This window comes from Cervus elaphus, chromosome 21 (genome assembly GCF_910594005.1).
Source record: "Cervus elaphus chromosome 21, mCerEla1.1, whole genome shotgun sequence".
Classification (NCBI taxonomy): domain Eukaryota; kingdom Metazoa; phylum Chordata; class Mammalia; order Artiodactyla; family Cervidae; genus Cervus; species Cervus elaphus.
The window spans coordinates 54236894-54263336 of record NC_057835.1 but is presented as its reverse complement, the minus strand read 5'-3'; the positions used below and the strand labels follow the sequence as shown (position 1 = coordinate 54263336).

The window sequence follows — 26443 nt, the reverse complement described above, 5'->3', positions numbered from 1 at the left end:
AGTATTCTTGCCTGTGAAATCCATGGACAGAGAAGCCTGTCAGGCTACAGTCCATGGAGTCACAAAGAACTGGACATAACAAATGAACAACAACAACAAGGTATTACTGTAATTTTCTAGTTTAAGAAATAGAATAAACATCATATAACACCAAAAGGCAGAGGTTTTCATTAGAATCCTTGGGTTGAAGCCCATTTCTTCACCATTTATAGGCTCTGTGACTTAACATAACATGGTTAAATTCTTGGGCACAGTTTCTTCTTTAGTAAAATAGATATAATAATATCAACTAATTTATAGAATGGGAGCTAAGGTATAAATGAAATAATACATGTAAAGGGCTAAAATCAGTGCATAGTTGTTTTAATAAATGATAGACCTAGAATCCAAGCAAAGGATATCTGAACCCAAAGACTCTGTTTTTAATAAGCACTTACAAATACAAAAACAGTTACAAAGTTTTTAAGATGACTTGAGAATAAATCATTTTTTAAATAATATTACCTCATTATTGTCCTAGAGTGTGTAGAGAAGCGATCAAGTAATTCAACCACCAAGGATTGCTTATGAAATAAGTTTCATGGAGTGTATACTTACTTTGGCAATATGGTCTTTCATTTCTCCAACTCCAGGTACCATTAGGAAGACATTCAATAGAAGCAGGACCTAATCCATGATAACCAGGATCACAGCTGAAAACTACTTTGGTTTTGTATTCATAATGGGAACCATTCACAATTCTCCATCTTCCATGCTCCAAAGTAAAGGAATTGATACTTGGACATGTAACAACTATACAAAAACCAAAATAAATACTACTAAGTCAGTCATGTCTGTTTTACTTAATTATGTCTCATGTCTATTCCATTCTTAGCTCATCACTTCCTTACTTCCTTCACTATTGTGCCATAAAAAGTCTTTAGTAATTTTTTTTCCATGCTAATCTTTCCCTCAGCTCTATGGCATTATTGGAAGTTCCTTGAACATGTCATGCTACTTCACAGTTGAAAGTATTTATACATGTTGTTCCATTTACCTAGAATCTCTATCACTGACTATATATTTTGAGAAAATCTGTCTTATGAGAATGATCTTTTGATGCAAGACTTGTGATATTGAGGTGGAAATTGTTAGGCAGTCAGTGTAGGGTCAGAGGCTCTGTTCTAATTTCAATTTCAATTCTCTCATACGAATGTTGTGCTCCACTAGCCTAAAGACATACTTGCTCCAATTTCCAGGCATTCAGAGGAATGCCTCCCTAGTCTGGAGGGTCATAAAACATGCAGACCCAGGACAAGATCATCATTAACTGATGTTCAGTTTATCAAGAAGAAAAACTCCAGGTGGACCATTAACTCTTAAACATATATTTGGTCCCTAAATAATCCTCTGAGGTCCTCAGAAAGGGTCAATGGATGCATCCCAATATCTGGAGACACTGAGAAAATGGGGGACCCGAAAAAGCCATAAAAATGACAAGCTGGATATGGCAACATTTAAACTGATTGGTCAGAAATTACACACATCTGGCTCCCAGCCAACCAGAACTGAACAGATTAATTCTAATAAAGATATAAACTGCTGTTATTCACGCCTTTTGGGGGCTCTTTACCCCCTCTCAGTGTCTATGCTAAGAACTTTATATCTCTGTCCTTTAAAATAAACTTTGCCTGTGTGAGTGTTTACGAGTTTTCACTATTCACTCTTTGGCTGAATGAACAGAACTCAGTTCCCAGTGTCAATATAAACTTCAGCTAATTCAAAACTTGCTCAGCATAAGTAAATGCATTACTAGACACTTAAGATTTCAAATAACTTAAGAATCCCATTTTAAATGAAATCACAGCTAAGTTGAAATGTCAGTACTAAAGGAGAATAAATAAGTGATTTATAGAGAAAAATTAAAGACCTTCTTTAAACACATTTCCAATCCTTTTACTATCAAATATTCTACCTGAATTATTTTCAATGACCATTATATAATATTATTTTACCTATTACAGTATTAATGACAGCAATGAGAAATATTCTAAATGTAAGCTCTATGAAGAATTCTGACAATTATTGGAAAGTTTGGATCATCTCAGCAGCATCATTTATGTTTATAAAAATCAGAACTGAATGTATTAAATATAATTTCATTCATGCAAACTTAAAAAAATTTTTCAAAAGACCTATGTATTGAAAACATGCTGACTGATGGACGCCTTTCTACAAAGTAAATAAAAAGTTTTATGTAAAATAAAATTTCACTTTATTCTCTTGACATATATATTCTAGAGCTTCTGAAAATGAGTAAAAAGTCCTTACACTATATTCTAGTTCTTTATAGCACAAGATAGCTTAATTTACTTTTATTTCTTAGACATCACTTCAGGGAAGAGCTCTACAATTTGATACATAAAGTTTTAAATCATATAAGATACCAGTAGAAACACAAGTGATGAAATTTCCTTAATATATTACATACCAACACAACGAGGGGTCTTGTTATGATTGCTCCAAGTTCCATCTGACTGACATATGGCTGTGGTAAGTTCCTTAGATGACAATCTATATCCATCATTACAAAAATAGGTAACTCGAGTTCCTACCAAGTAGTCTGTTGTGAGTATTCCTCCATTGGTTGGAGCTTTAGGAATCCCACAGGAAATTGCTAAAATAAATACCATATATAAAAGACCAAGAAGCAGAAAATAATTAGATGTCTCATTAGCTGTAAAGCATATAAAACTATTTGGAATTTTATTAATTCCTCTGAAACAATTTCAGAATATCTCCCCAAAAAGCTTTTCTGAGCTATAACTTTTTCTGAATCATTTATTTCAAACTCTTGTTGAAAGTGCTTTTAAATTGGTGAATCCATACATCATTAATGCTTGCTTTCTTAGTTTCTTACTGAGTTTCTTGTCAGTGTGTGCATGATTATCAGCATGTTTATAGATTATATGAGAAGGCAAGGTAGGTAAATATAGAGTGTATTAGTGATAACTCATGTCTGGACATAGCAAATTAGGTCTATTCAATTTGATTAAAGAGTTTACAGCTGGTGATAACCAACACTCGAGGATTTCGGGCAGGAGGAAAACAGGTTTTTACCTGGAAGCTGGATATTACCTTATCTTAGGTCCAGTCAAATTCTATGTGCTTAAGTACCATTCATGGAATATGATGTGTATGGATATGTCTAATAAATACAGGGTCAGGACTTACTGTTTTCAGTGTAGCTTGGATATTTCTGCATTTTGCTGATATGTCTTTGATGTCTTGATTTTTATTTACAATAAATCTAATTTACATAAAAATTTTACCATAAATTTACTATGCTATTTAAAGTATAGATTTTTATTTAAATAGTTTATTGTATATAAGATATTTTCACATAAGTTAAAATGTCTATACAGAAGTCCCCTAAAGTCAGTTGCTTCCAGTCGGTGCTCTACATGTACACAATTTGCATCTCCAAAAAGAAAAAAAAAAAAATTTTCAAAGAATATATTTGGCAGACAAACCCTAAATGAGATTCTCTGTATCTTTTATATAATATTCAGTATAAATATTCATACATATATCTGCAGGAAGATTAATATATTTGAATATGGGTATAGACTTGAACCAGCTGGAGTTATTTATGACATCTGGTCATAAAATTTCTAATTTCTGAAATAGCTCATTTTATTGTTTTCACACAAGACATTTTGGACTTGTAACTATATTTTTCTCATATGAAAAGAACAGAAAAATGTAAGTTTAGTTGGAATATTTATAAAAGTTGTATTCCATTTACCTGTCTCTCATTTCAGCCTAAAATTATTTCTGCTTCTCTCATAAAGCCAATCACTTAGGTGTTTAATTTTGATTAATCCATGCAAATTGACTACAAAATTAAAAAAAAAGTAATCTTAGCTAAACCTATAAAAAATTCTCAAAGTTGAATGACAGACCCCCTACTGCTGAATAGTTTGATCTTTTGTAATCTGATAACTTACAAACTATAAACAGAAAAGTAATTTTGATTTCATAAATTATATAAGCAATCTCATATAATTACATTATTATCTAATTATAGACCTCTAAAATAGTGTTCCAAACATAAATCATTCCCTGAGGTCTATTAAAGCAATGTTAGTGTTTCCACTTAGGATTTCTGGGAATTTCAATTTTTAACAAACCATCCCCACTGAATCCCTACTGAAGACTATTAACTGCACATTGTTGGGATGGTGTAGGTTAAGCTTATAGCAAAGTAACAATGAAATTTAAATAGTATAGATTTCATATACCTGGTTAGTACAAAATGACTATATTTCAGAACTGAAAAAAAAGACAACATACTAAAATGATAGGACAAATGTGCCTGTAGATACCTTACAATTTAAGTTCTTAGCTAAGAAAAAAAAGAAAAAGAAAAACATAGTTCAGAAAAATCTTCATCACTGAGTGATTGTCAGAGGCTTCTCTCCAGAGCTCTCAAAAATCACAATTTAAAAGTGAAAACAGGGAATTTAAAGTGACTGTTTCTACATAATCCTGTAGTGTTGCAGCCTGGCGGAGCAGAGACCAGAAGCCGCCACATGACTCGAGGGTGCGGCAAACTGCGCCCTCCTGATTGTCCTCGTAAGCATGTCCACCGGGCATACTTGGGGCAGGACGTGCTTTCTGCTCCCCTTCACTGCCTGCCCCAGCGGCCGTCCCCATGGACACAAAACAAGATGCTCCTGATTAACAGCAGAGCCTTAACTTTACTCCCTCTTTATGGTGTGCTGATCAAACTCCCCAGTATAGCTATTTCCTAATGATCTCATATGACTTCTACCAATAAAGGTGCGGGCTGAAAGGAGTCATTTTGTCTTCCTGCCATGGAGAGCTGGAGGGCCCCCTGACTCTCTGCTTGCCAAATTGTCGTTTCATTTGGTGCTCACCCCTTTTCAAGCCTTTCTCACCCGCTGTGCTGGACATGGCACTGTACAACAATCAATTGTGTAGAGGGATGATAATAATTTAATTCAAGGGGTCAATGAATGATCAGTTGATATACAGACAAATAAAACACCTAACCAAACCCAAATAGATATAACAGAATACTTTTTCTATCTTTAACTGTGTTCACATTGTCTAACCATAGCTCAAGTAAATATATGCAAGGACGCATAAGGAGACTGAAGGGACAAGAAGAACAGAAGTGACTGAAGAATGTAAAACAAATTTGGAACCAAAAAAAACTGTATTGTGTATATAGCTCTTTCCAATGATATTTAGCCATTTCATTTTAATTAGTTATATCCAAACACAGATAGGTCACATACAATAAAAATTTTTTATAAAATAATTAATCTTTTAAACTTGTTGCAATGAAAATCAAGGGTCAATTTTGAAAATGATTCTTCAAGTTATTAATATAAATACTTTATCACTTTACTATGTAAAATGTCTTTATTTCTGCTACATTTTATCTTTTGTAATTATAGAAAAATTTCAAGTCAAGAACAATAAAAAAGGCTCTATACATAAATGTCATATTATATACCAAAAAAATCAATGAAATTATAGTGCTAACATTACAAAACAATGTCAAAATTTCAGAAAGTTCAGTATAATTTTTTATTTTAACTAATAGTTAACTGTTTTCACTAAAGTTTTCTTAAAGATTAATTATATATATGAATAATTCTTGATAATTGATATTTAATTGTTCAAAGTTCAGAGCATTTAAAGTGTTTATTTTAAATCCACATGATATAGAAGTTATTATATATATTTTAAATTCTCATGATTTCTCATGAAAAATTATGAGATCATGATTCGTTTTCAGATCAGTTCTGGAAAACTACCTAATGCTAGAGATGTATAAATACATTTGCTATTCATTGGTCAAAGAAAAGCTGATGTGTTGACAGTTTATTAAATGTACCTATTCTACAAGAAGCCAGTGCCTTCAGTGTTGGTAACCCCTGTCTAATAAAGAATTAATGTTTCTGCATCAATAAAATAAAGAAACAGTTTTTCAGTTCTCATTTTTTTCCCATATATCTGTGAAAGCTATATTTTCATGAATTAGAGATCACAATTTAACAAGTAAAAGAAACCATTTCAGTTATCTGGTAACATCAAATCTCTGTTCATTTCATCTTGCTGTTATTAAATTTTAAATTTTAATTGATTTGTTTTATATTTTATTTCTTTATATAAATTGCCTTCAATAGGTAAATTAGAGGTAACACCCATTATTTTATTAAAAGTGCTTTGTATTTTTAATGTGAGTGTTCACAGTTGTTATATATGCCTTCATATGCTGGGTAAAATAAATCAAATGTAAATTTAAATTTGATATTGCAAAATAATGTGATATGTTTTAAGACTGTCAAAGTCCAATGACATTACATCTTCTGTGGAATTGTTAAACTTGTCTTTCCCTAGTAAGAGACTCAACTACTTTTTAAAAACATTTTTGAACCTAGTCCAAAGCTCTAAAATGTGCGATTTGTTGATTTGCCATTCTTTTGCATTGCACGATCAATGATCAGAGTGTGCTTTGATTTTTAACAAAATGAAAGTAACTTCTGTCAAGTTAGCTAAACAGTGAAGAAAAAATAATGTGGTCATTGGCTACATTTTCCATTTTCTTTTACATTTGTTGCACTGAGAACACATGTTTGCATACTTGAGAGTGAATGTTTTCAGTGACCTTGCCCATCTTTTCCTCTCTTTTCTCTGCAGATTCGACACTAACACAAAATCCAGCTCTGGGTCATTCATTTCTGACAGCTAAGTGATGGGAATGGTAGATGTATGAGTAGAGTATGCATATAAATGGAGAGAGTAAAGACATAAATCACATAACAACAATGGAAGCATTATAAAACAATGTGTCACATGCTCTTCAAATTTATCAGCCTGTGTTTTCAAGCCTTATTTTCCTTAGAGGTATCTATAATATGCTTCCAAATATTTATAATTTTAGAAGTTTCGGCAATCTAAATGAAAAAGCTAAACAAGGTTAGTCTTTTATCAATGTGCCATTTTTGGTTAATATACTTCACCTTGACAAGCAGGGACCGGTGCATCCCATGCGTGATACCCATAGGAAGACTTTCTGCACACAGCACTGCTTTTCCCGACAAGTCGGAATCCTCGATCACAGGCCCAGCGGACCACACTATTTAGCTGTCCTCCTGTTTGACTGATAATGTATCCATGAGGCGGGGATTCTGGTGTACTACAGTAGAAAGCTTTTTTTAAAAGAAAATAAAAAATCACTGTATAACTAATGAATAGAAACTCTTTACAATCCAGTTATAAAAATATAATAATACTAGTTCATAAAAACTGGTCAATTCAATTGCCATCTAGGTGAATTTTACTTCATATGGACATCATATTATTTTCCATCCACTTGACAATCTATTGACATAACCTTTAGGAGACATAACTATTTCTGGACTTTTTTATAATTCTTATTGTCACTGAAGATGTCTCCTAAGTTGAAATACATTATACTTTTGTAACACCCTGAAGGTTCAAAAGCTGAACAAATAGTTCATTGAATTTTGAAATGGTATTATTTCCTGCCATTTGAAAGGCCTATATGCTACAGTTTGGGTAGCAATATTTTAAAGCATGTATCTACATGTCACTTTGAAATTATCTCCAGACACCTATGTCATGTTAGGGCATGCATTTCATTTTGGTGGATGTCTAAAATAGATCCCTCCGCATTTCATAATCCTCTCTCCCAGTTTATTAAAGCGTTTCCATGCTGTCAAGAGTGCTTACATATGGTGATAAAAAATGCCAATAAAATAACACTTTTTTCATCTCCTGAAGTCTGAAATGTCAAAAGATAATGTCAACTGGCTTTTTCATATACATGTACTTTTGAGACTATTCAGCCTGGCAGGATCCATTTACCCTTTGAAACTTCAATGTATTCATCTGAGAAAAAATGAGACTTTAGGGGTAAATAGTAAGAAAGAGATGGACTTAGAATATATGTGTCATAACCTGTCATTTTCTAAAGGCAAAATATGTACTCAATATGTCAAGTCATTCTTAGGGCTAAAAATGATGTTTTCATTATATTTATGTCCAACTTTGTCATGAAGATCAACATAAATAAGTCTTTAATATAGTCTTTAATATGGTGAATCTAATGCTTATAATTGTTAGATTTAAATGGTTTCCCTTTAAGTTATTATCGTCATTAAAAATACAACTTAATGTTCTGACTTAGTCTGGGCACAGCTTTAATAAAAAGATACATATAAAGTTCATATGATAGAAACTTTGATTAAAATATGAAAAAGTATTAAGAATGACTTGGGTACATATTTCAGCCTTTAAATATTTCTCCTTTGCATGCCTAATAATATTTCAAACAATAGATATCTATTATAGGATAAAAATTGTAAATATGCTATCATGTAATGTCAGTAACAACTTACTTCTAATATGGAAAAGACACATTGTTGACAAACTATCATCTTATAGTTTTAAAATCAAAGTAGACAAAAAATATTACATTTCTGTATTATATACTATACATGCAAATTTATATAAATGAGTAAAATTCAACAGTTTATCTTTAAAACTAGAATCAAATTTATTTAAGTTTATGTCTACAATTGTGTCAGAATAATTTATAAAATATTTAAGAAAGCAATTTTCAGTAAGACTGATATGCAATGATCCATGGCTTCAGGAGACATGATCTGAACACTAAAGAAAGAGATGACTGATTGGCTCTGAAGTGTTTTGTTCCTGAGCACATACCCATGGCCTCTGACATGACTTAGTGAAGTCGCTCAGTTGTGTCTGACTCTTTGCGACCCCATGGACTGTAGCCTACCAGGCTCCTTCATCCATGGAACTTTCCAGGCAAGAGTACTGGAATGGGTTGTCATTTCCTTCTCCAGGGGATCTTCCTGACCCAGGGATCGAACCCGGGTCTCCCGCATTGCAGGCAGATGTTTTACCATCTGAGCCACCACAGAAGCCCATCAGAGCAAGACTCAGTTTAGCCCACAGCCAGTCCCTCTGACATGACTTAGGATGGTAATAAACAAAAGGGATATAATCTTTGCATAATAGAAAACTATGTACACTTATTCAACAGGAATATTTTGGGTTCAGTATCAGTAGACTTCATAAACAGGAAGGCATATAGAAAAAGCTATTTCATCTTGATATTAAAAAGAATTTTCAGCCCTCATCTTTTTCACTATTATTCAGTGAAAAGCAATGATGAAAAAACAATTAATTTTTTTAAAAAATAAAAGTTTTTAAGTGATCTATTCATCATTTTGTATTTTAATATTTAAAATATTTTAGCAAGTATCATAAATCAGCGGGCAATGATGAAAACAAAGATTTTTACAATTGTATGTTTATCTTTTGTTTAAACTTATTAAAGGAGTTATTTATATATTAAATAGATCAGATACACACAATTGAGCAACACTATTATTTTTTGACTGTTCAAGGGAAACGTCTCTGGGAAAATAAGCACTTAAAGTATCAAAGTTTATAATTAAGTCATAAATACTTTAAGTGCTTTTAATTTTTCACAAATCATGTGAAAGATATAGTAGTTTATCACTATAATAAGGAAACAGAGGGACAGAAATGTTATATAAATAACTCAAGAAACATCAATAGAGGAATCATGATTCAGATTCATACCTAACTGAATAGTATCTGTGTCTATGCTCCTTAATCACAACCATACTGAGGATTCAGGTGAGATCTGCACTGAAGTTATAAGTATCACATACCTATATATCTTATCCGGAAGCCTTTTTTGTTATTGCCATGATCTGCTGACCATTGAAGGAATACTTCATGACCATTGCTTGTTATGTTGAAAGCAGATGAATAATCCCCACTGAGTGAAACAAGCACTGGGCTTTGAATGTTTGGTCCTTCAGAAAGAAAATAATACAGTTTAGATATAACTGAGCAACTTATGCTTAGTATTTCACATATTTAGAATAGTATTAAATGTGGTGAAATTCATCCAGGACCAATTTACTTCATCAACAATAACTTAAACATAACATAACATGTTTGTTTATACATCTTAATTCCATAGCTAAAGCAGCTACAATTTATAACATAATGATCAAGCTAAGTACAATTTTCATATGGTATATAGGTAAGTTTGATGTTGCTACTTACTGAAATTATCCATAAGATAAAATAAAGTCATATAGGCAGTTGTTTATATTGAAGGCCTGAATGTATACTTAAGCATTCAAATTGAATTTGTGAATATCCAGTAAATATAACCTATGGTTACCATCATACACCTGAAGAACATCAAATTCTTTTTCTGTCTGGAAGAATTCTACAAACATGCTGATGTTATATCCTTTTTCCACAGAAATGCTCCAGGCACACATTTGAAGATTTGGGTAACTGTCAGGATATCCAGGGCTCAATATGACTCCCGTAGAATCCAGGCGTAATTCATTGGCGGGACAGAGCACTGTCAGAAAAAAATGTATCATTAGATAATGCTCATGTTTCAGACTTAAGTGAAAACTGCATTTTATATACTGCTTATTCTGTTTCTACGTTAGATAACAATAAAGGAAACAATACTTTGAACTATGTGTATAAAATGACAACTTGTATAATAAGCTTGCAGTTCAAAAAATGAAGCAATGTCCTAAAATTGTATGATATCAATTTCCTTTTTTTATTACATGGGAGACACATTTTCTTTCTGGATTAATAAATATAAATATATAGATAATTAAAAGACAAGGCATTTACTTCCTTCTCTATCTTTATTATTTCCCTATCTTTCTTCATCTTCTTATGTTCTTTTCCCTCTGCTTCTCTTATCTAAGTCCTTTTTCTTCTTGACTTTTTCTTTTGTCCTCAAACTTTCACTCACTCAGGTATGTGAGGACAGACAGGAAGTTGCCATTCCTCAGAGTATTCATTCCAGACAAAGCTACTTCTCTAATCTCAGGAATATGCTTAAACCATGAGGATTTAAAACAATTTGGGGTCACCAGTTACCTTTCCAGACCAAAAAGGTAAGACAAAGCATAAGCTGTTCATTTCATAAAAATATATCAACTGCATCTCCAAAGTATAGTACACTAGTAAATTATGGCAACATATGATTGTTCTTTAATCAAGTTAATAACTCAAAATAACTTGAGTTAATAAAATCTGCCATAAATTAATATACAGATATTTGGATTTTTACTATAGAATATACTATAGCTAATCTAAGAACTGTTTTCTTTCTTTTTTATTACTTCTATCTCTCTTATTGAACCTGAGATGTCTGCATATTGGATGTGATTTCAAAGTGAAAAAGTAACAATTCAACAAATAGTATTGGATCATTCTCAGTCTAAAAAGAGAAATCTGATGTTTGCTTTTTACAAAGTGAAAAATATGTAAAATAAACAAATGAACAAATGAAGAGAAATGGAATGGAAAAAAAATGAGTCAAAGATAAAGATGAATGAATATATAGCTATGGCATATTGAAATAAAGGATATAAATAATTAAAAGATATGACAAGGAAGTTTTAAGAAAAGGGTTATGTTGCGTGTGCCCAGCTACTGATATTTAATATTTCTGAAATATTTAGCTAGGTGAGTAACTGTGTTATTGAGCATGTCAACAACTCACTAAAAACCATTCAGCTCCTTCAAAGCCTTCAAGGTTAGTCCCTGCATGCCTCTCCAGCTTTGTTTTCTGCTATTCCTCCTCTGAAATAGAATGCTCCAAACATACTGGGTAACCTATAATTTTCTCAATTTGGCATATCTGTTAGTTCTTCTGTTTCAAATGTCCTTCTCTCGTCTGATACACTTGAACTATTCGGGCACCTCAAAACCCAGACCAGGTCTCACCCTCTGTGAAATACTTCCTGAATCTCTCCTCCATCAGTCCAAGCAGAACTGCTTATTTCCTTCTTGGTGCCTCTTAATGTATGCTTCTATTATTGCAGTTAGTTAATTTTATGGCTATAATTTCTTGGCTTTTTAAACTTTCTTCTTAGGTTATTGTTATAGAAAAGCAAGTGTACGTCTTAATAGTCCCAATGTTTTAGACTGAACAAATATTCCACGTTACATTTGAAAAACTGAGACAATTCGATATAACTTACTATAAATACAAAAATTAACCTATTCTCATACTAAACCGATATGAAGCAAGAATATACTGTTAAGCACTTTCTGTGTATTATATCACTTATTTGCCACCACAACTTTAAGAAGTGTATACAGTTTTTCCCCTTTATACATGTTTTGGTTGCTAAGTCATGTCTGACTCTGAAACCCCATGGACTATAGCCCACCAGGATCTTCCATCCATGCAATTTTCCAGACAAAAATACTGGAGTGGGTTGCCATTTCCTCCTCCAGGGGAACTTCCAACCCAGGAATCAAACCTATGCCTCATACACTGGCAGGTGGATTGTTTATTTTTGAGCCACCAGGGAAGCCTTAGTCACCTATTATATTTTATTTATATTAAACCCTTTGAAGAACATCATATTTAGAGATGCTTTCCATGTTTTAAGTGTGATATAAAGAACTAAAGAGGATCCAGGGAGGAATAACAAAAGTGATGTAGCCTCTTTTAGGAGAAGTGAAAAAGTAAAATAATTTAAAATAGATTATTAATAAAAATAGTATTATTGGTTACAACAGATTCCAAACGAATAACAATTTTTTAGCAGGACTGTGAATTAATTCAATTGAAGAAAAAAAATATTTTTTTGGCCATACTGTGTGGCAGGATCTCATTTCCCCAGATCAAACCTCTTCCCCTTGCATTAGGAACATGGAATCTTAACCACTGGACCCAGGAAGTCCCTAAACAAATATTTAAACTCAGAATTTTTGCCAAAGTGCTAGGTCAATTAATTAATACAGTAACTCTGTCTAAACTCATTCTGAGGGACAATTAACTTTAGTTAGTACCCATAGTATTATTATGGAGCAAACATTGATTATCTCCTTTTTTGTACTCTCCACAGAAGATAAAATAGGAGGAGACACACTTACTACAGGAAATTCTGATTTTAGAAATAAGATATTGAAAGTCTTGAGATATGAGGGACTCAAATAACAAGGTTAACAAAATTGTTTTTTTAATTAAAAATAATTAATTTTTAATTAAAAATAATTTAATTTTAATTAAAAATAATGCTGAATTTGGATCTAGATATAAATAAGAAGTATTGCTCTCCAAGAGCTCACAATTAAGTTATATATTGGGTCAAGGAAGAAACCTTGACATGTAATTGCTTGTTCATTCAGGAATACAGGTGATAAACTTCAGAATTAACAACCAACCCTAAGATGGCCTACAAAATCATTGATTAAGATCAAGGGAAATTCTTATACTGGTGCTGGTTATACCTCCAAACTCATCTTTTCTTTCTTGATGCTTTGAGAGCCCTTATCTTCTAAGACTAAGGACTCCACAGAGGTAGAAAAATCAAACATTTCTTCCTACTGACAGCATGTTTGAAATAATAAACAGAATTTTTGTTTTATCATTAGAAGAGTTAAGATACTACATGGAAAATTGATTTCTATTTCTTAGGAATAAACCCCAGTGAAGGAAGCAATTCAAGAAAATCTGGGGAGGGATAATCAAAATCAATTTTACTCAAGTTAACCAATATTTATAATTAATTACTATGTAAAAGAAAGAAAGAAAGAGAAGTCACTCAGTTGTGTCTGACTCTGGAACCCCATGGACTGTAGCCTGACAGGCTCCTCCATCCATAGGATTTTCCAGGCAAGAAGACCGGAGTGGGTTGTCAGGTGTATTAGGCACTATTATGGCCCTAGGAGCTACACAAGTTAATAATACATGATTCCTGAACATCAACACCAGTACATCATTCAAGATCCATCATGGTCTTGTCCTTGTAACACTGAATTCCTTGAAGTCTGCATTTCACCATCTTTCATTTCTGTGTCTTTGCATATACCTCTGTTTCTTGGCTAACTCTTTTGCTAGCTCAGTTCTACCAAAGTAAGTATAATTTGTTATTCAGAACCCATGACTAAGGGAGTAATGCCTCCATCAATCTTTGCCTCTCATATAAACAGTTTAATATTATGATTCTACCTTAATGCTGTATGCTACAGCTTATATGGCTGTCATATTCCTTACACCATTTTGCTTTCATAGCAGGGACCATTTGCAACTTTTCTTTTGTTTTTTCCCTTAGATCTTCATTCTTAATATGTGCTCAGTAAAGTTTAATGATTCTAGTGGTTAGAACAGAAGCTACTTGAAATCCACATTGGAACCTTTATTTAAAGTGGTTTCTCTTGCTTTCTATCTCCACTTCCAAACCTCACAGCAAAAGTAATTTAAATAAGTTGAACTGACTATGGAATAAACTAGAAAAATTAAACCTTGGATGAATAAACAGTGTTTAGTTAAATCTGATAAATAATGGAATGAAAAACAACATATATTAATAATATAATTTTTAAATTACTGTCAGTTAAATATATAATAATTGTATAAAATAGAGTTTTCTCAATTTTGTTAGTACTGAATTAAACATAAAACAAATACTTAGAAATAAATAATCATAAGAATTGGTACCTTGACAAACGGGAGGTGCTCCATCCATCTGGAGTCGTTCTCCTAATCTGCATGTCAGAATTGCGTTACCAACCAAAGTAAATCCTGGAAGACACTGATATCTAATAATATCACCTATTGAAAAAACAGGCAGAAGGGGCTTCAGATAAGCACCAAGGTAATGGTTAAAATAAACAGATGGTTCAGTTATAAAATCTGAATATTTTTTCTTTCAGTCATTTTCAATCAGTATAAAAATTCTATTAGTTGTAAGCAGCAATGATATTCAAAATATTAAACTACTGGTAAGTCATGAGCACTGACCAATTAGAACTGAAGCCAAGAATAAATACCAATAAAACTGGTACTAGAGCAATCCGATCATATATAAGCAATAGTAGTAAGGAAATAATCTGGTTGGTACAGGTAAGATATTCATTAAAAGTATATCAAGCAGTTAAAAGGATTCCTAGTTGCTGCTATCAAGATTAGATTCACATTGGTCATTGATATTTTCTTACATTTCTCAACCAAAACTAATATTAATAGATAATAATGATAAACTTTATTTTGTTACATTAAGATGCATTATTTTCTTACATAATTTTTCAAACTATGAGATATTATTGAGGCTACATTTCCAATAAGCTTTAAAAGGACTTTATTTTTGATCACATGGAATATAATGAGTTATTTTCAAGGATATGGAAATCAAATGTCATCTAATACAACCTGCATATCATTTATTATACATATCAAGTTTATGCCTGAATTTGAAGAACAATAGTTAAGACTACAGTGTTGGAAGGTAGCAAAATAATAATTTGGAAATAACTACCAGAATAGTTATATGGCTCAGATTCCTGTACTGTTTTCTAACTGTACATTCTAAAAATACAGAATTTTTTTTTCTTACCTAACATTCCCTTGCCTCTTTTCACTGTTTTCCATTCTTACAAATTCTAAACAATCCCCATTAATCCAGGGAAAGAAGGTTTAAGACAGGCTGCTACTATCCTTTATTTTTATTGATTTTAAGCAAAACCTTTGTTAACAGTATGTTTTCTTTGAAAGTAATTTAAGACACTTTACCTATTTCAAATTCATCATCTTCTGTCAAAATTTCAGCGTTAGGTACGGGTGGTGGAGGTTGACACACTCTTAGTTGATAGGCTGTAAAAATAGATAATGCTTATTCCTTCTCTGTACAGCTATATATGTATATATCCACATATGTGGAAAAAAAGCAAAATTAAAGAAGGTTTATTTGTAAGAGTAAAAATAAATGGTAGAATTTATCAAGTTTTAACCATTTATTTTAAAAAATGCTACAATATTAAGGAGGAATTAATCACTCCTTCTGGAGTAGGGAAAGGCTACCTGGAGAAGAGAAAGACTACCCACTCCAGTATTCATGCCTGGAAAATGCCCATGGATGGAGGAGCTTGGCGAACTTCAGTACATGGGGTTGCAAAGAGTTGGACACAAATGAGCGACAAAGAACAATCACTCCTTAAATAGTTTTCTATACTAACCCTTCTTATTTCTCACCCTCATTCTAGTCCTTCTGATTATGTACTTCTATTTTGGTGTGATCACTGTTTGGAATTATATACTCATGTCAGTTTATGTGCTAATACCAATCTTTCCAAGGTTCGTCACCAAATTCCCTGCATCTAGCAAAGTGCCTAGCATTTAGTCATAATTGCAAACAAGTACCCAATGAGTACTCCATTCCAAGAAATATTATAAACATCTTACTTATATTAACTCTACTAACCCTCACAAAAACTATATTACTTAATTTCTGTACCTAATCTATAGTTATTCCAATTTGAAAAAAGAAAATTGCTAAAAGAATTAAGAATGTGTCCAACTCCTATAGCTACAGAATGTCAGAGAAGGGATTTGAACACAGACAATGTGGTTCCAGAGCTTCCTTTCACCAAACTAGATTAGTATGTTTACAAGTTAAGTGCAAGTTCAGTTGCTCAGTTGTGACCGATTCTTTGTGACTCCATGGACTGCAGCAGAGCAGACGCCCCTGTCCATCACCAATTCCCGGAGTTTATTCAAACTCATGTCCATTCAGTTGGTGATGCCATCCAACCATCTCATCCTCACTCATCCCCTTCTCCTCCTGCCTTCAATCATTCCCAGCATTAGGGTCTTTTCAAATGAGTCAGTTCTTCCCATCAGGTAGCCAGAGTATTGAAGTTTCAGCTTCAGCACCAGTCCTTCCAATGAATATTTAGGACTGATTTCCCTTAGGATGGATTGGTTGGATTTCCTTGCAGTACAAGGGACTCTCAAGAGTCTTCTCCAACACCACAGTTCAAAGGCATCAATTCTTTGGTGCTCAGTCTTTTTATAGTCCAACTCTCACATCCATACATGACCACTGGAAAAACTATAGCTTTGAATAGACGGACTTTTCTTGGCAAAGTAATGTCTCTACTTTTTAATATGCTATCTAGGTTGGTCATAACTTTTCTTCCAATGAGCAAGCATCTATTATTTCATGGCTGTGGTCATGATCTGCAGAAATTTTGGAGCCACCAAAAATAAAGTCAGCCACTGTTTCCATTGTTTCCCCATCTATTTGCCATGACGTGATGCGACTGGATGCCATGACCTTAGTTTTCTGAATGTTGAGTTTTAAGACAACTTTTTCATCTCCTCTTTCACTTTCATCAAGAGGCTCTTTAGTTTTTCTTCACTTTCTGCCATAAGGGTGATGTCATCTGCATATCTGAGGTTACTGATGTTTCTCCCGGCAATCTTGATTCCAGCTTGTGCTTTAACCAGCCCAACGTTTCTCATGATGTACTCTGCATATAAGTTAAATAAGCAAGGTGACAATATACAGCCTTGACATACTCCTTTTCCTATTTGGAAACAGTCTGTTGCTCCATGACCAGTTCTAACTGTTGCTTCCTGACCTGCACACAAATTTCTCAAGAGGCAGGTCAGGTGGTCTCTTTCAGAATTTTCCACAGTTTGTTGTGATTCACACAGTCAAAGTCTTTGGCATTGTCAATAAAGCAGAAATAGATGTTTTTCTGGAACTCTCTTGCTTTTCTGATAATCCAACAAAAGTTGGCAATTTGATCTCTGGTTCCTCTGCTGTTCCTAAATCCAGCTTGAACATCTGGAAATTCATGGTTCATGTATTGTTGAAGCCTGGCTTGGAGAATTTTGAGCATTACTTGACTAGTGTGTGAGATGAGGGCAATTATGTGGTATTTTGAGCAATCTTTGGTATTGCCTTTCTTTGGAACTGGAATGAAAACTGACATTTTCCTTCCTGTGACCACTGCTGAGTTTTCCAAATTTGCTGGCCTATTGAGTGTACCACTTTCACAGAATCATCTTTTAAGATTTGAAATAGGTCAACTGGAATTCCATCACCTCCACTAGTTTTGTTTGTAGTGATGCTTCCTAAGACCCACTTGACTCTGCATTCTAGGATGTCTGGCTCTAGTTGATGATCACACCATTGTGATTATCTGGGTCCTGAGGAACTTTTTTGTAGCTCTTCTGTGTATTCTTGCAACCTCTTCTTAATATCTTCTGCTTCTGTTAAGTTCATATCATTTCTGTCCTTTATTGTGCCCATCTTTCCATGAAATATTCCTTTGGTGTCTCTAATTTTCTTGAAGAGAGTTCTAGTCTTTGCCATTCTATTTTTTTCCTCTAATTCTTCACCTTGATCATCGAGAAAGGCTTTCTTATTTCTCATTGCTATTCTTTGGAACTCTGCATTCAAATGGGTATATCTTTCCTTTTTGCCTTTGCCTTTAGCTTCTCTTCTTTTCTCAGTTATTTGTAAGGCCTCCTCAGACAACCAATTTTCCTTTTTGCATTTCTTTTCCTTGGGGATGGTCTTGATCCCTGCTTCTCATACAATGTCATGAACCTCCATTCATAGATCTGCAGGCACTCTGTCTAGCTTCTAATCCCTTGAATCTATTTGTCACCCCCACTGTATAATTATAAGAGATTTGATTTAGGTCATACCTGAATGGTCTAGTGGTTTTTCCTATTTTCTTGAATTTAAGTCAGAATTTGGCAATAAGGAGTTCATGATCTGAGCCACAGTAAGCTCTAGGTCTTGTATTTGCTGACTTTATAGAGGTTCTCCATCTTAGGCTGCAAAGAATATAATCAATCTGATTTTGGTATTGACCATCTGGTTATGTCCACGTATACAGTCTTCTCTTGTGTTGCTGGAAGAGGCTGTTCACTATGACTAGTGCGTCCTCTTGGCAAAATTCTATTAGCCTTTGCCCTGCTTCATTCCGTACTCCAAGGCGAAATTTGCCTGTTACTCCAGGTGTTTCTTGACTTCCTACTTTTGCATTCCAGTCCCTTATAATGAAAAGGACATCTTTTTTGGGTGTTAGTTCTAAAAGGTCTTGTTGGTCTTCATAGAACTATTCAACTTCAGCTTCTTCTGCATTATTGACTGGGGCAGAGACTTGGATTACTGGTGATATTGAATGCTTTGACTTGGAAAGTAATAATTATCCTGTCGTTTTTGAGATTGCATCCAAGTACTGCATTTTGGACTCTTTTGTTGACTATGATGGCTACTCCATTTCTTCTAAGGGATTCCTGCCCACACTAGTAGATATAATGGTCATCTGAGTTAAATTCACCAATTCCAGTCCATTTTATTTCACTGATTCCTAAAATGTCAAAATTCCCTCTTGCCATCTCCTGTTTGACCACTTCCAATTTGCCTTGATTCATAGACCTAATATTCCAGGTTCCTATGCAACATTGCTCTTTACAGCTTTGGACTGTACTTCCATCACCAGTTGCATCCACAACTGGATGTTATTTCTGCTTTGGTTCCATCTCTTCCTTCTTTCTGGAGTTAGTTCTCCACTGATATCCAGTAGTATCTTTGGTATCTACCAACCTGGGGAGTTCAACTTTCAGTGTCATATCTTTTCACACTGTTCATGGAGTTGTCAAGGCAAGAATACTGAAGTGGTTTGCCATTCCCTCCTCCAGTGGACCACATTTTGTCAGAACTCTCCACCATGACCCGTCCATCTTGGGTGGCCCTACAGGGCATGGCTCATAGTTTCATTGAGTTAGACAAGGCTGTGGTCCATATGGTCAGATTGGTTAGTTTTCTGTGATTGTGGTTTTCAGTCTGTCTGCCCTCTGATGGAGAAGGATAAGAGGTTTATGGAAGCTTCCTGATGGGACAGACTGACTGAGGGGAAACTGGGTCTTGTTCTGAAGGGCAAGGCCATGCTCAGTAAATCTTTAGACCAATTTTCTGTTGATGGATGGGGCTGTGCCCTCTCCCTGTTATTTACCTGCTGCCAAACTATGGTGGATGTAATAAAGATAATGGTGACCTCCTTCAAAAGGTCCCATGCATACATTGCTACAGTCAGCGCCCCCAACCCTGTTGCAGGCCACCGCTGACACACGCCTCTGCTGGAGACTCCTGGACACTCACAGGCAAGTTAAATCATATATTTCTAATTTTCTACATCATTTGAACCACTCATCCCATTATATTAGGTTCCTATTTGAAATAAGTTAAAAGCTACTGAAAAAAGGTCTATATGAATCTAAGTATCATGACTACTGGCCCCTGATGATATCTATATCACAATCATTTACTTGATTAGAGACCATTTTCACTAGTAGCTCTCAAAAAATGTAATATGCTATGATCAATTCAAGAAACACATTTTCTGTTATTAAAACATTTGAAGAAAAATGTATTGTATATGTTTAATTTTATTACTTAAACTTAGGAGTTAAATTCTTTATGTCAGACTTCCCAGGTGGCTCAGCGGTAAAGAATCCACCAGCAATGCATGAGTCGTGGGTTCAACCCCTGGGTCAGGAAGAGCTACTGGAAGAGAAAATGGCAAGCCACCCCAGTACTCTTGCCAGGAAAAGTCCTATGAACACAGGAGCCTGGTGTTCCTGACAGTCCATGAGTCAGACATGAATGAGCAAATTTTCCATTTCCAAGTTCTTGATATACCTCAATATGAATATAAAAATTATGACGTTTAAAAGACACAGTAACTTGTCTATGATCACACAGCTAGCACAGGGTTTATCCAGAGCTCCAGCCCTATTGTGAGAGTATTATGAGACTTCTGAGGAACATCAACTAGACCAGTTAAGGAAAACTCTAATAAAAAGAGATGAAATGAGATAAATTTTAAAGGATGAGTGAGATTTTTCCAGTGCTGAAGGGTAATCGTGGGCAGAAGAACATTCCAGATGGTGGAGGAAACATGGGTAATAATTACAATTTCAAGGTAAAAGGTAGTTGTGAGAAATGCCAGAGAGGTAAGAGAAAGGGGAGTAGAAGATACAGAGAGCCCAACAGGATGTGATACTTATGAGACTGCTTCAGAGGACAGTATTTTATCTATTAATATCTTACTTGAGAAAGAGATCAACTCAGAAGTTAGAGAAGTGTAGAGATACCTGTATGTGTATTATTTTACTTTTGTTTGCCTGTAAAGTTTTTTTTTTTTTTTTTTAAACTTCAAGCTAATCTTCTTGAGTTTTTCCAGTAGTCACATATGGATTGAGAGTCAGACTATTAAGAAAGCTGAGTGCCAGAGGATTGATGCTTTTGAACTATGGTGTTGGAGAAGACTCTTGAGAGTCCCTTGGACTGCAAGGAGATCCAGCCAGTCCATCCTAAAGGAGATCAGTCCTGAACACTCATTGGAAAGACTGATGTTGAAGCTGAAACTCCACTACTTTGGCTACCTGATGCAAAGAGCTAATTCATTTGAAAAGACCCTGATGCTGGGAAAGATTGAAGGTGGGAGGAGAAGGAGACGACAGAGGATGAGATGGCTGGATGGCATCACTAACTCAGTGGACATGAGTTTGGGTAAACTCCGGGAGTTGGTGATGGACAGGGAGGCCTGGTGTGCTGCAGTCCATGGGGTCGCAAAGAGTTGGACAGGACTTAGTGACCAAACTGAACTGAATCTTCTTGAGGCAGGAGGCAGATGGGCCCCTCCAGGGTAAAGTAATCGGAGATTCATTCTCTATGGACCAAAACTCCAAGAGGAGACTAGCAGGATAATTAAGAGAGGAGGTTGGGTCCTGCACAGAATATATATTTCTTATTTCAAAGTCAGGTCTCTCTGACCACACATGCTCAGAAAAGCTCCTTGGAGGTCAAAGGGGACTGATGCTAACTAATGCCAGGCTACCTACAAGCCTCTTTCATAGACTCTAGTTTGACTAAGAGACGCATGCGCACACATGGAGGATCTTGAGATATACCAAACATGGACTGTGATTGGCCAAATGAAAATGACTGGCTAAAGGAAACCCAGAAGAAATACACCATAAAAAGTAATTCAAACTGCTACAAGGGGGTGACTTGGGGATTCTCCCTCTGAGACTGCCTGTGTGCCTCTATCCACTGTACTCTTTAGTATTTACTCTTCAGGTCTACTGTTCTCTTTTTCCTCTTAATATATACTTACTTCACTACTTGCCTTCTTTGTGGAAATTCTCTGCAAAGCTGAAGGGCTAGGGCCCTTGTCACTGACCACTGGAATAGTGGATCGAATCTCATGCATCTACCACCACAATGTGGCCCCAGTCTCTGACTGGGAACCCAAACACCCCTCCAAGTTGCAGTGAAGAGGAAAAGTCAAAGTTTTATATAAACTCCTGCTTGTTCTGCCTCTGTAACTCAGCTTGCTTCTTGCAAGCTGACCTGGATCACGTAGGTCATGAAGTCTCAGAAAGTGGGGACTTACAATACTAGGAACTGGTATTGTAATGAGCTTATCTCTCACCCTTGTGCTGTTCTTTGCAATTGCCCAGCCCCTGCAAACCTGTTTAATCATGCCTGTCTGTGTGAAGGTCAGGCATCCCCCTCCCAATCTTGACTGCTGTTCCCACACCCGTGAAACCCCTTAGTTTAAACCAGCCTATTAGCAGCTAGTGTTGCCCACTATGGTCTGTCTATAAATACTCTGTAACCCCTTTGTTTGGGGCTCAGAGCTTGGAGTGTTAACTCCTCTGGGCCGGCCAGCATAACAAACCTGAGTTCTCCAGCTCTCCGAGTGTGGTGTTTGGTTTCTCAACTACTGGTTTCTGCAACAGTAGCAAGCTGAAGCCACCTAAGATCATTCTGAGCTCTTCACTGCCCACTTCCCCTTACCCTTTACTCTTTTTTTTCCTAATCACAGAAGTCTATTTTGTGGTACATGCAATCATGAGTTGTTTTAACCTTTATTATTTTCCATTTATTAGTTTACTTTTTCATTGATGATGGCTACATCTAGGCTTTAAGATATGAGGGAGGAGAATATTTATCTGTCTTTTTCACAATTTAGTAATTAGTGCCTATGATTTTGTTTATGATCCAACAAATATTTGCTAAATAATACACAAACATAGGTTTCTTCAGGAAGGAGTCTTGTAACAAATAGTCTTCCCTAAGATGACTCTAAATCTAAAATTTTAAACGGGGATGAAATAGAGGTAATTGTGAGTCAGAGTGCTAGAGAATGGGATCTGAACAGTTCCTGCCTGAGATGCTTTTCAGGATTGAACTATGTATTAATAATTCTCTTTATATTGTAGAGGTGAAGGGAATAATAAAAGGAACAACTTTGCATTTGTTTTTCTTTTGACTCTTGAAGACAAAGCGCTACAAAAAGTTAAGTCAAAAATAGCTGCCAACAACTGTGGTTTCAATTTTCACCTATTTCTACTAATTTGCTCTTTAAAAAAGTTTAAAACGCACCCAATGTCTTTCCATTCGTGAGGCTGACATCTCAGGGTAAAAAGACCTCTGTCATTTTACCGTGCCTGTTATATTGGTTGAAAAATGTCCCCCAAATTTATGTATTTCTCGGAACTGCAGAATATTATTTGAAAATAGGATTGTTGTAGATATGAGTTAAACTGAGGTCATATTGAATTAAGGTGGGCCCTTAAGCCAGTATGACTACTCTCTTTATAAAAAGCAAAGAGAATGAGATGAAAACACAGGAAAATAATTTGTAGTAATGAGGACAGAGATTTAAGTGAATTACCTATAAGCAAGGGAATGGCAAAGATTTCTGGTTACCACTAGAAGCCCGAATTAGGAAAGGGACGATCTTTACTAATAACCTTCAGAAAGAGAATGGCCTTCTCCATACATTGGTTTTGTAAGTCTATTCTTCAGAACTACGAAAAAAAAAAAAAAAGTCTGCTGGTAAAGCCACCCAGTTTGTGGGATTTTGTTACTGCAGTCCTAGTAAACTAACACGTCTATATTGATAAACTGGCCTACAGGATGTTCTTGCCTTCTGTGTCTCTGTGGTGTAATCCTTCCTACACACAGGTGAAGTAGTGGAAGGAAATTAAAACAGTACTTATGAGGAATGCACTGCATACAAAGGACTCTCTAAGGAGATTTATCTGAGTTATTTCATTTAATCACCAAATTACTACATCAAGATACGTGTAAATGTAACAGGGAGGAGCCAATTTTAACTCCATGCTGGATCTGTTTCTCAGACTTTGACCTTTGCTTTTCATTGCTTTTGTTATTATAATCATACATAATGTCCTGCCTCAGGGAACTCTACCCCTCTGCCTGAATCTTAAACAAAAGTGGTTTTGTTCAGCTCACTGGGTAACAATCTGACCCTGTCCACTTGTGAATGGCTGCAGAAAAGAAAAAAACAATACATCCCCTCCTATTTTGCAAGATAAATAACCTTTTTACTTTACTTCCTTACTTCCTCTCCTTCTCTGTTCTACACAAAAAAATTGGCATCCAGACCCTATAAGAAGGTTTTTTTTGGAGACAATAGTCTGCCATCTTATCAATCTTCCTTGCCTCAGTACTTAGTCTCTTGGTTTATTGACCTGTCCTGTGGCAAGCAGAGCAAGCCTGGACTTGGAAATGAGGTAGAAATTACTAGGCAGTAAGTGTAGGGTTAGAGCCTTGGTTCTTTTTCTAATTTCACCTTTAATTTCAACTCATTCACTCACAGAAACATTTTGTTCCATTAGCCTAAAGCCATAATCATTGCTCCAGGTCCTAGGCATTCAGAGGAATGCCTCCCTGGTTTGGAGGGTCATAAAACATTCAGACCCAGGACCAGACCATCATTAACTGCTGTCTAGTTTATCAAGGAGAAAAACTCCAGGTAGACCACTAGCTCTTAAATGTACACTTGGTCCCTAAATAATGGTTTGGGGTCTTGAGAAAGGATCAAGGTATGGCGACTTAATGTCTGGAGAAACTGAGAAACTGGGAACCATAAGAAAGCCATAAAAATGACAAACTGGACATTGCGGCATTTAAACTTATTGGTCTGAAATTACATACATCGGGTCCTGAGCCAACCAAACATGAACAGATCAATTCTAATAAAGATATACAGTGTCGATATTCCTGCCTTTTCAGGCACTTCACCCCCTCCCAGTGTCTGCTGAGAGCTTTGTGTCTCTATCCTTTAAAATAAACTCTTTGCCTGTGTGAGTGTTTGCCAGTTTGTGGAATTCATTCTTCAGCTTGGGGAACAGAACTTTGTTTCATGTTTCAATAACATAAAAATACTCATGTTGAAAAAAAAAAAAAGAAAAAAAAAACAAAAACCCAAAACAAAAAAACTAAAGAATGGCTGAATTGTCGTCTAGTTCATTAAGGCAGAAGTTGAATCACATCCTGCTTGAAAATTAAGCCACAACTTCTCCCACATTTTACAGAAAAATCAACGTGGACTGGAAAATTATTTTGGTTCTGTCATTTCCCTATTATCAATTTAGAGTGGCTTTTCATAGCCAACAGATTATAACCTTATATAAAGCAAGTTTATCATTTTAATTCTCACCAATCCCTACATCTGTTATATCTCACTCCAATTTTCTTAGGCCCCTTGTATTTGTCATGTTAGCTTCCAACTCTACATGATTTTTACAACCTTGACAGTGTGGAAATCGGTACCATAATACTTAGCATTTAGTGTTCTACTCTTTTGAGTTGTTGCAGCCTTATTCATTAATGTGTTAGTTCTTATTCCATGTTTTGCTTGTGTGGGAACCATTGTGCATATATTTATATTTCCTATAATGTCCAGCACAGTTCATTCTGTTAATTTATTAAATGTATATCATTGAGGGGGCCTACCATGTGCCAGATACCATAACATCTGTTTTGGGAACACAACATTAAACAAAACAGATGCAATCTCACCTTTATAGGTACAAATTGTTGGTGAAATATTAATCAAATAATCTCATTAAAGACTAGAATTTAACTAATTGAAACTAGATTCATGTTCATGTGTGTTGGAGAGTTAGATGTCACAGGGAAGAATAACTCAGGCAGAGGAAATCAGAAAGTATAAAACCAGCAAAGGCCAAGGCCAGGGTGAGAAGGTATGAGAAATAGAGGTAAACTGGGTTTAAATCCAACAGGCATCTACAGGTCACGCTGAGAATATATTTTAATCTGATGCCAATAGGAAGCTTATGAAGAATTTTAAGTTTGAGAACAAAGAGATTAAACAACAACAACAACGAAACTCCGGCTACAGTAGAAAATCAACACAGTTGGAAGGGAAGAAATGTGGATACCCAGAGACTAGTAAAAAGCCTATTTTGTCGTGGTTGTTAAATAAACAATAGTTAATTGGTTCTGGAAAAAACTCACAAGTGTTCCCAAATGACTTGACATTAAATTAAAAGTCTTGATTATGATCTCCAAGTGTCTCTAACTTTAATTAACTTCAGCCCCACTTATTAAGCAGTATATATTTTTAACTGAACAAAGGTAGTTCCTCTCTTCCATTTAAAATTCAAGGACCCCTGATTTGTTGTATCTACACG

General features: G+C 35.0%; 1 protein-coding gene across 1 annotated transcript in view; it reads right to left on the bottom strand.

The window, feature by feature from the left end:
- CSMD3 (CUB and Sushi multiple domains 3) overlaps nucleotides 1–26443 on the bottom strand; it is a 1322573-nt gene that overhangs the window by 82095 nt on the left and 1214035 nt on the right. The window contains exons 46-52 of the mRNA XM_043879976.1: nucleotides 15677–15757; nucleotides 14606–14719; nucleotides 10295–10483; nucleotides 9771–9917; nucleotides 7041–7229; nucleotides 2471–2656; nucleotides 598–792 (exon numbers count right to left, since the gene is read on the bottom strand). Of these exons, the coding sequence (XP_043735911.1) occupies nucleotides 598–792; nucleotides 2471–2656; nucleotides 7041–7229; nucleotides 9771–9917; nucleotides 10295–10483; nucleotides 14606–14719; nucleotides 15677–15757 (1101 nt within the window). The remainder of the gene's footprint in view (nucleotides 1–597; nucleotides 793–2470; nucleotides 2657–7040; nucleotides 7230–9770; nucleotides 9918–10294; nucleotides 10484–14605; nucleotides 14720–15676; nucleotides 15758–26443) is intronic.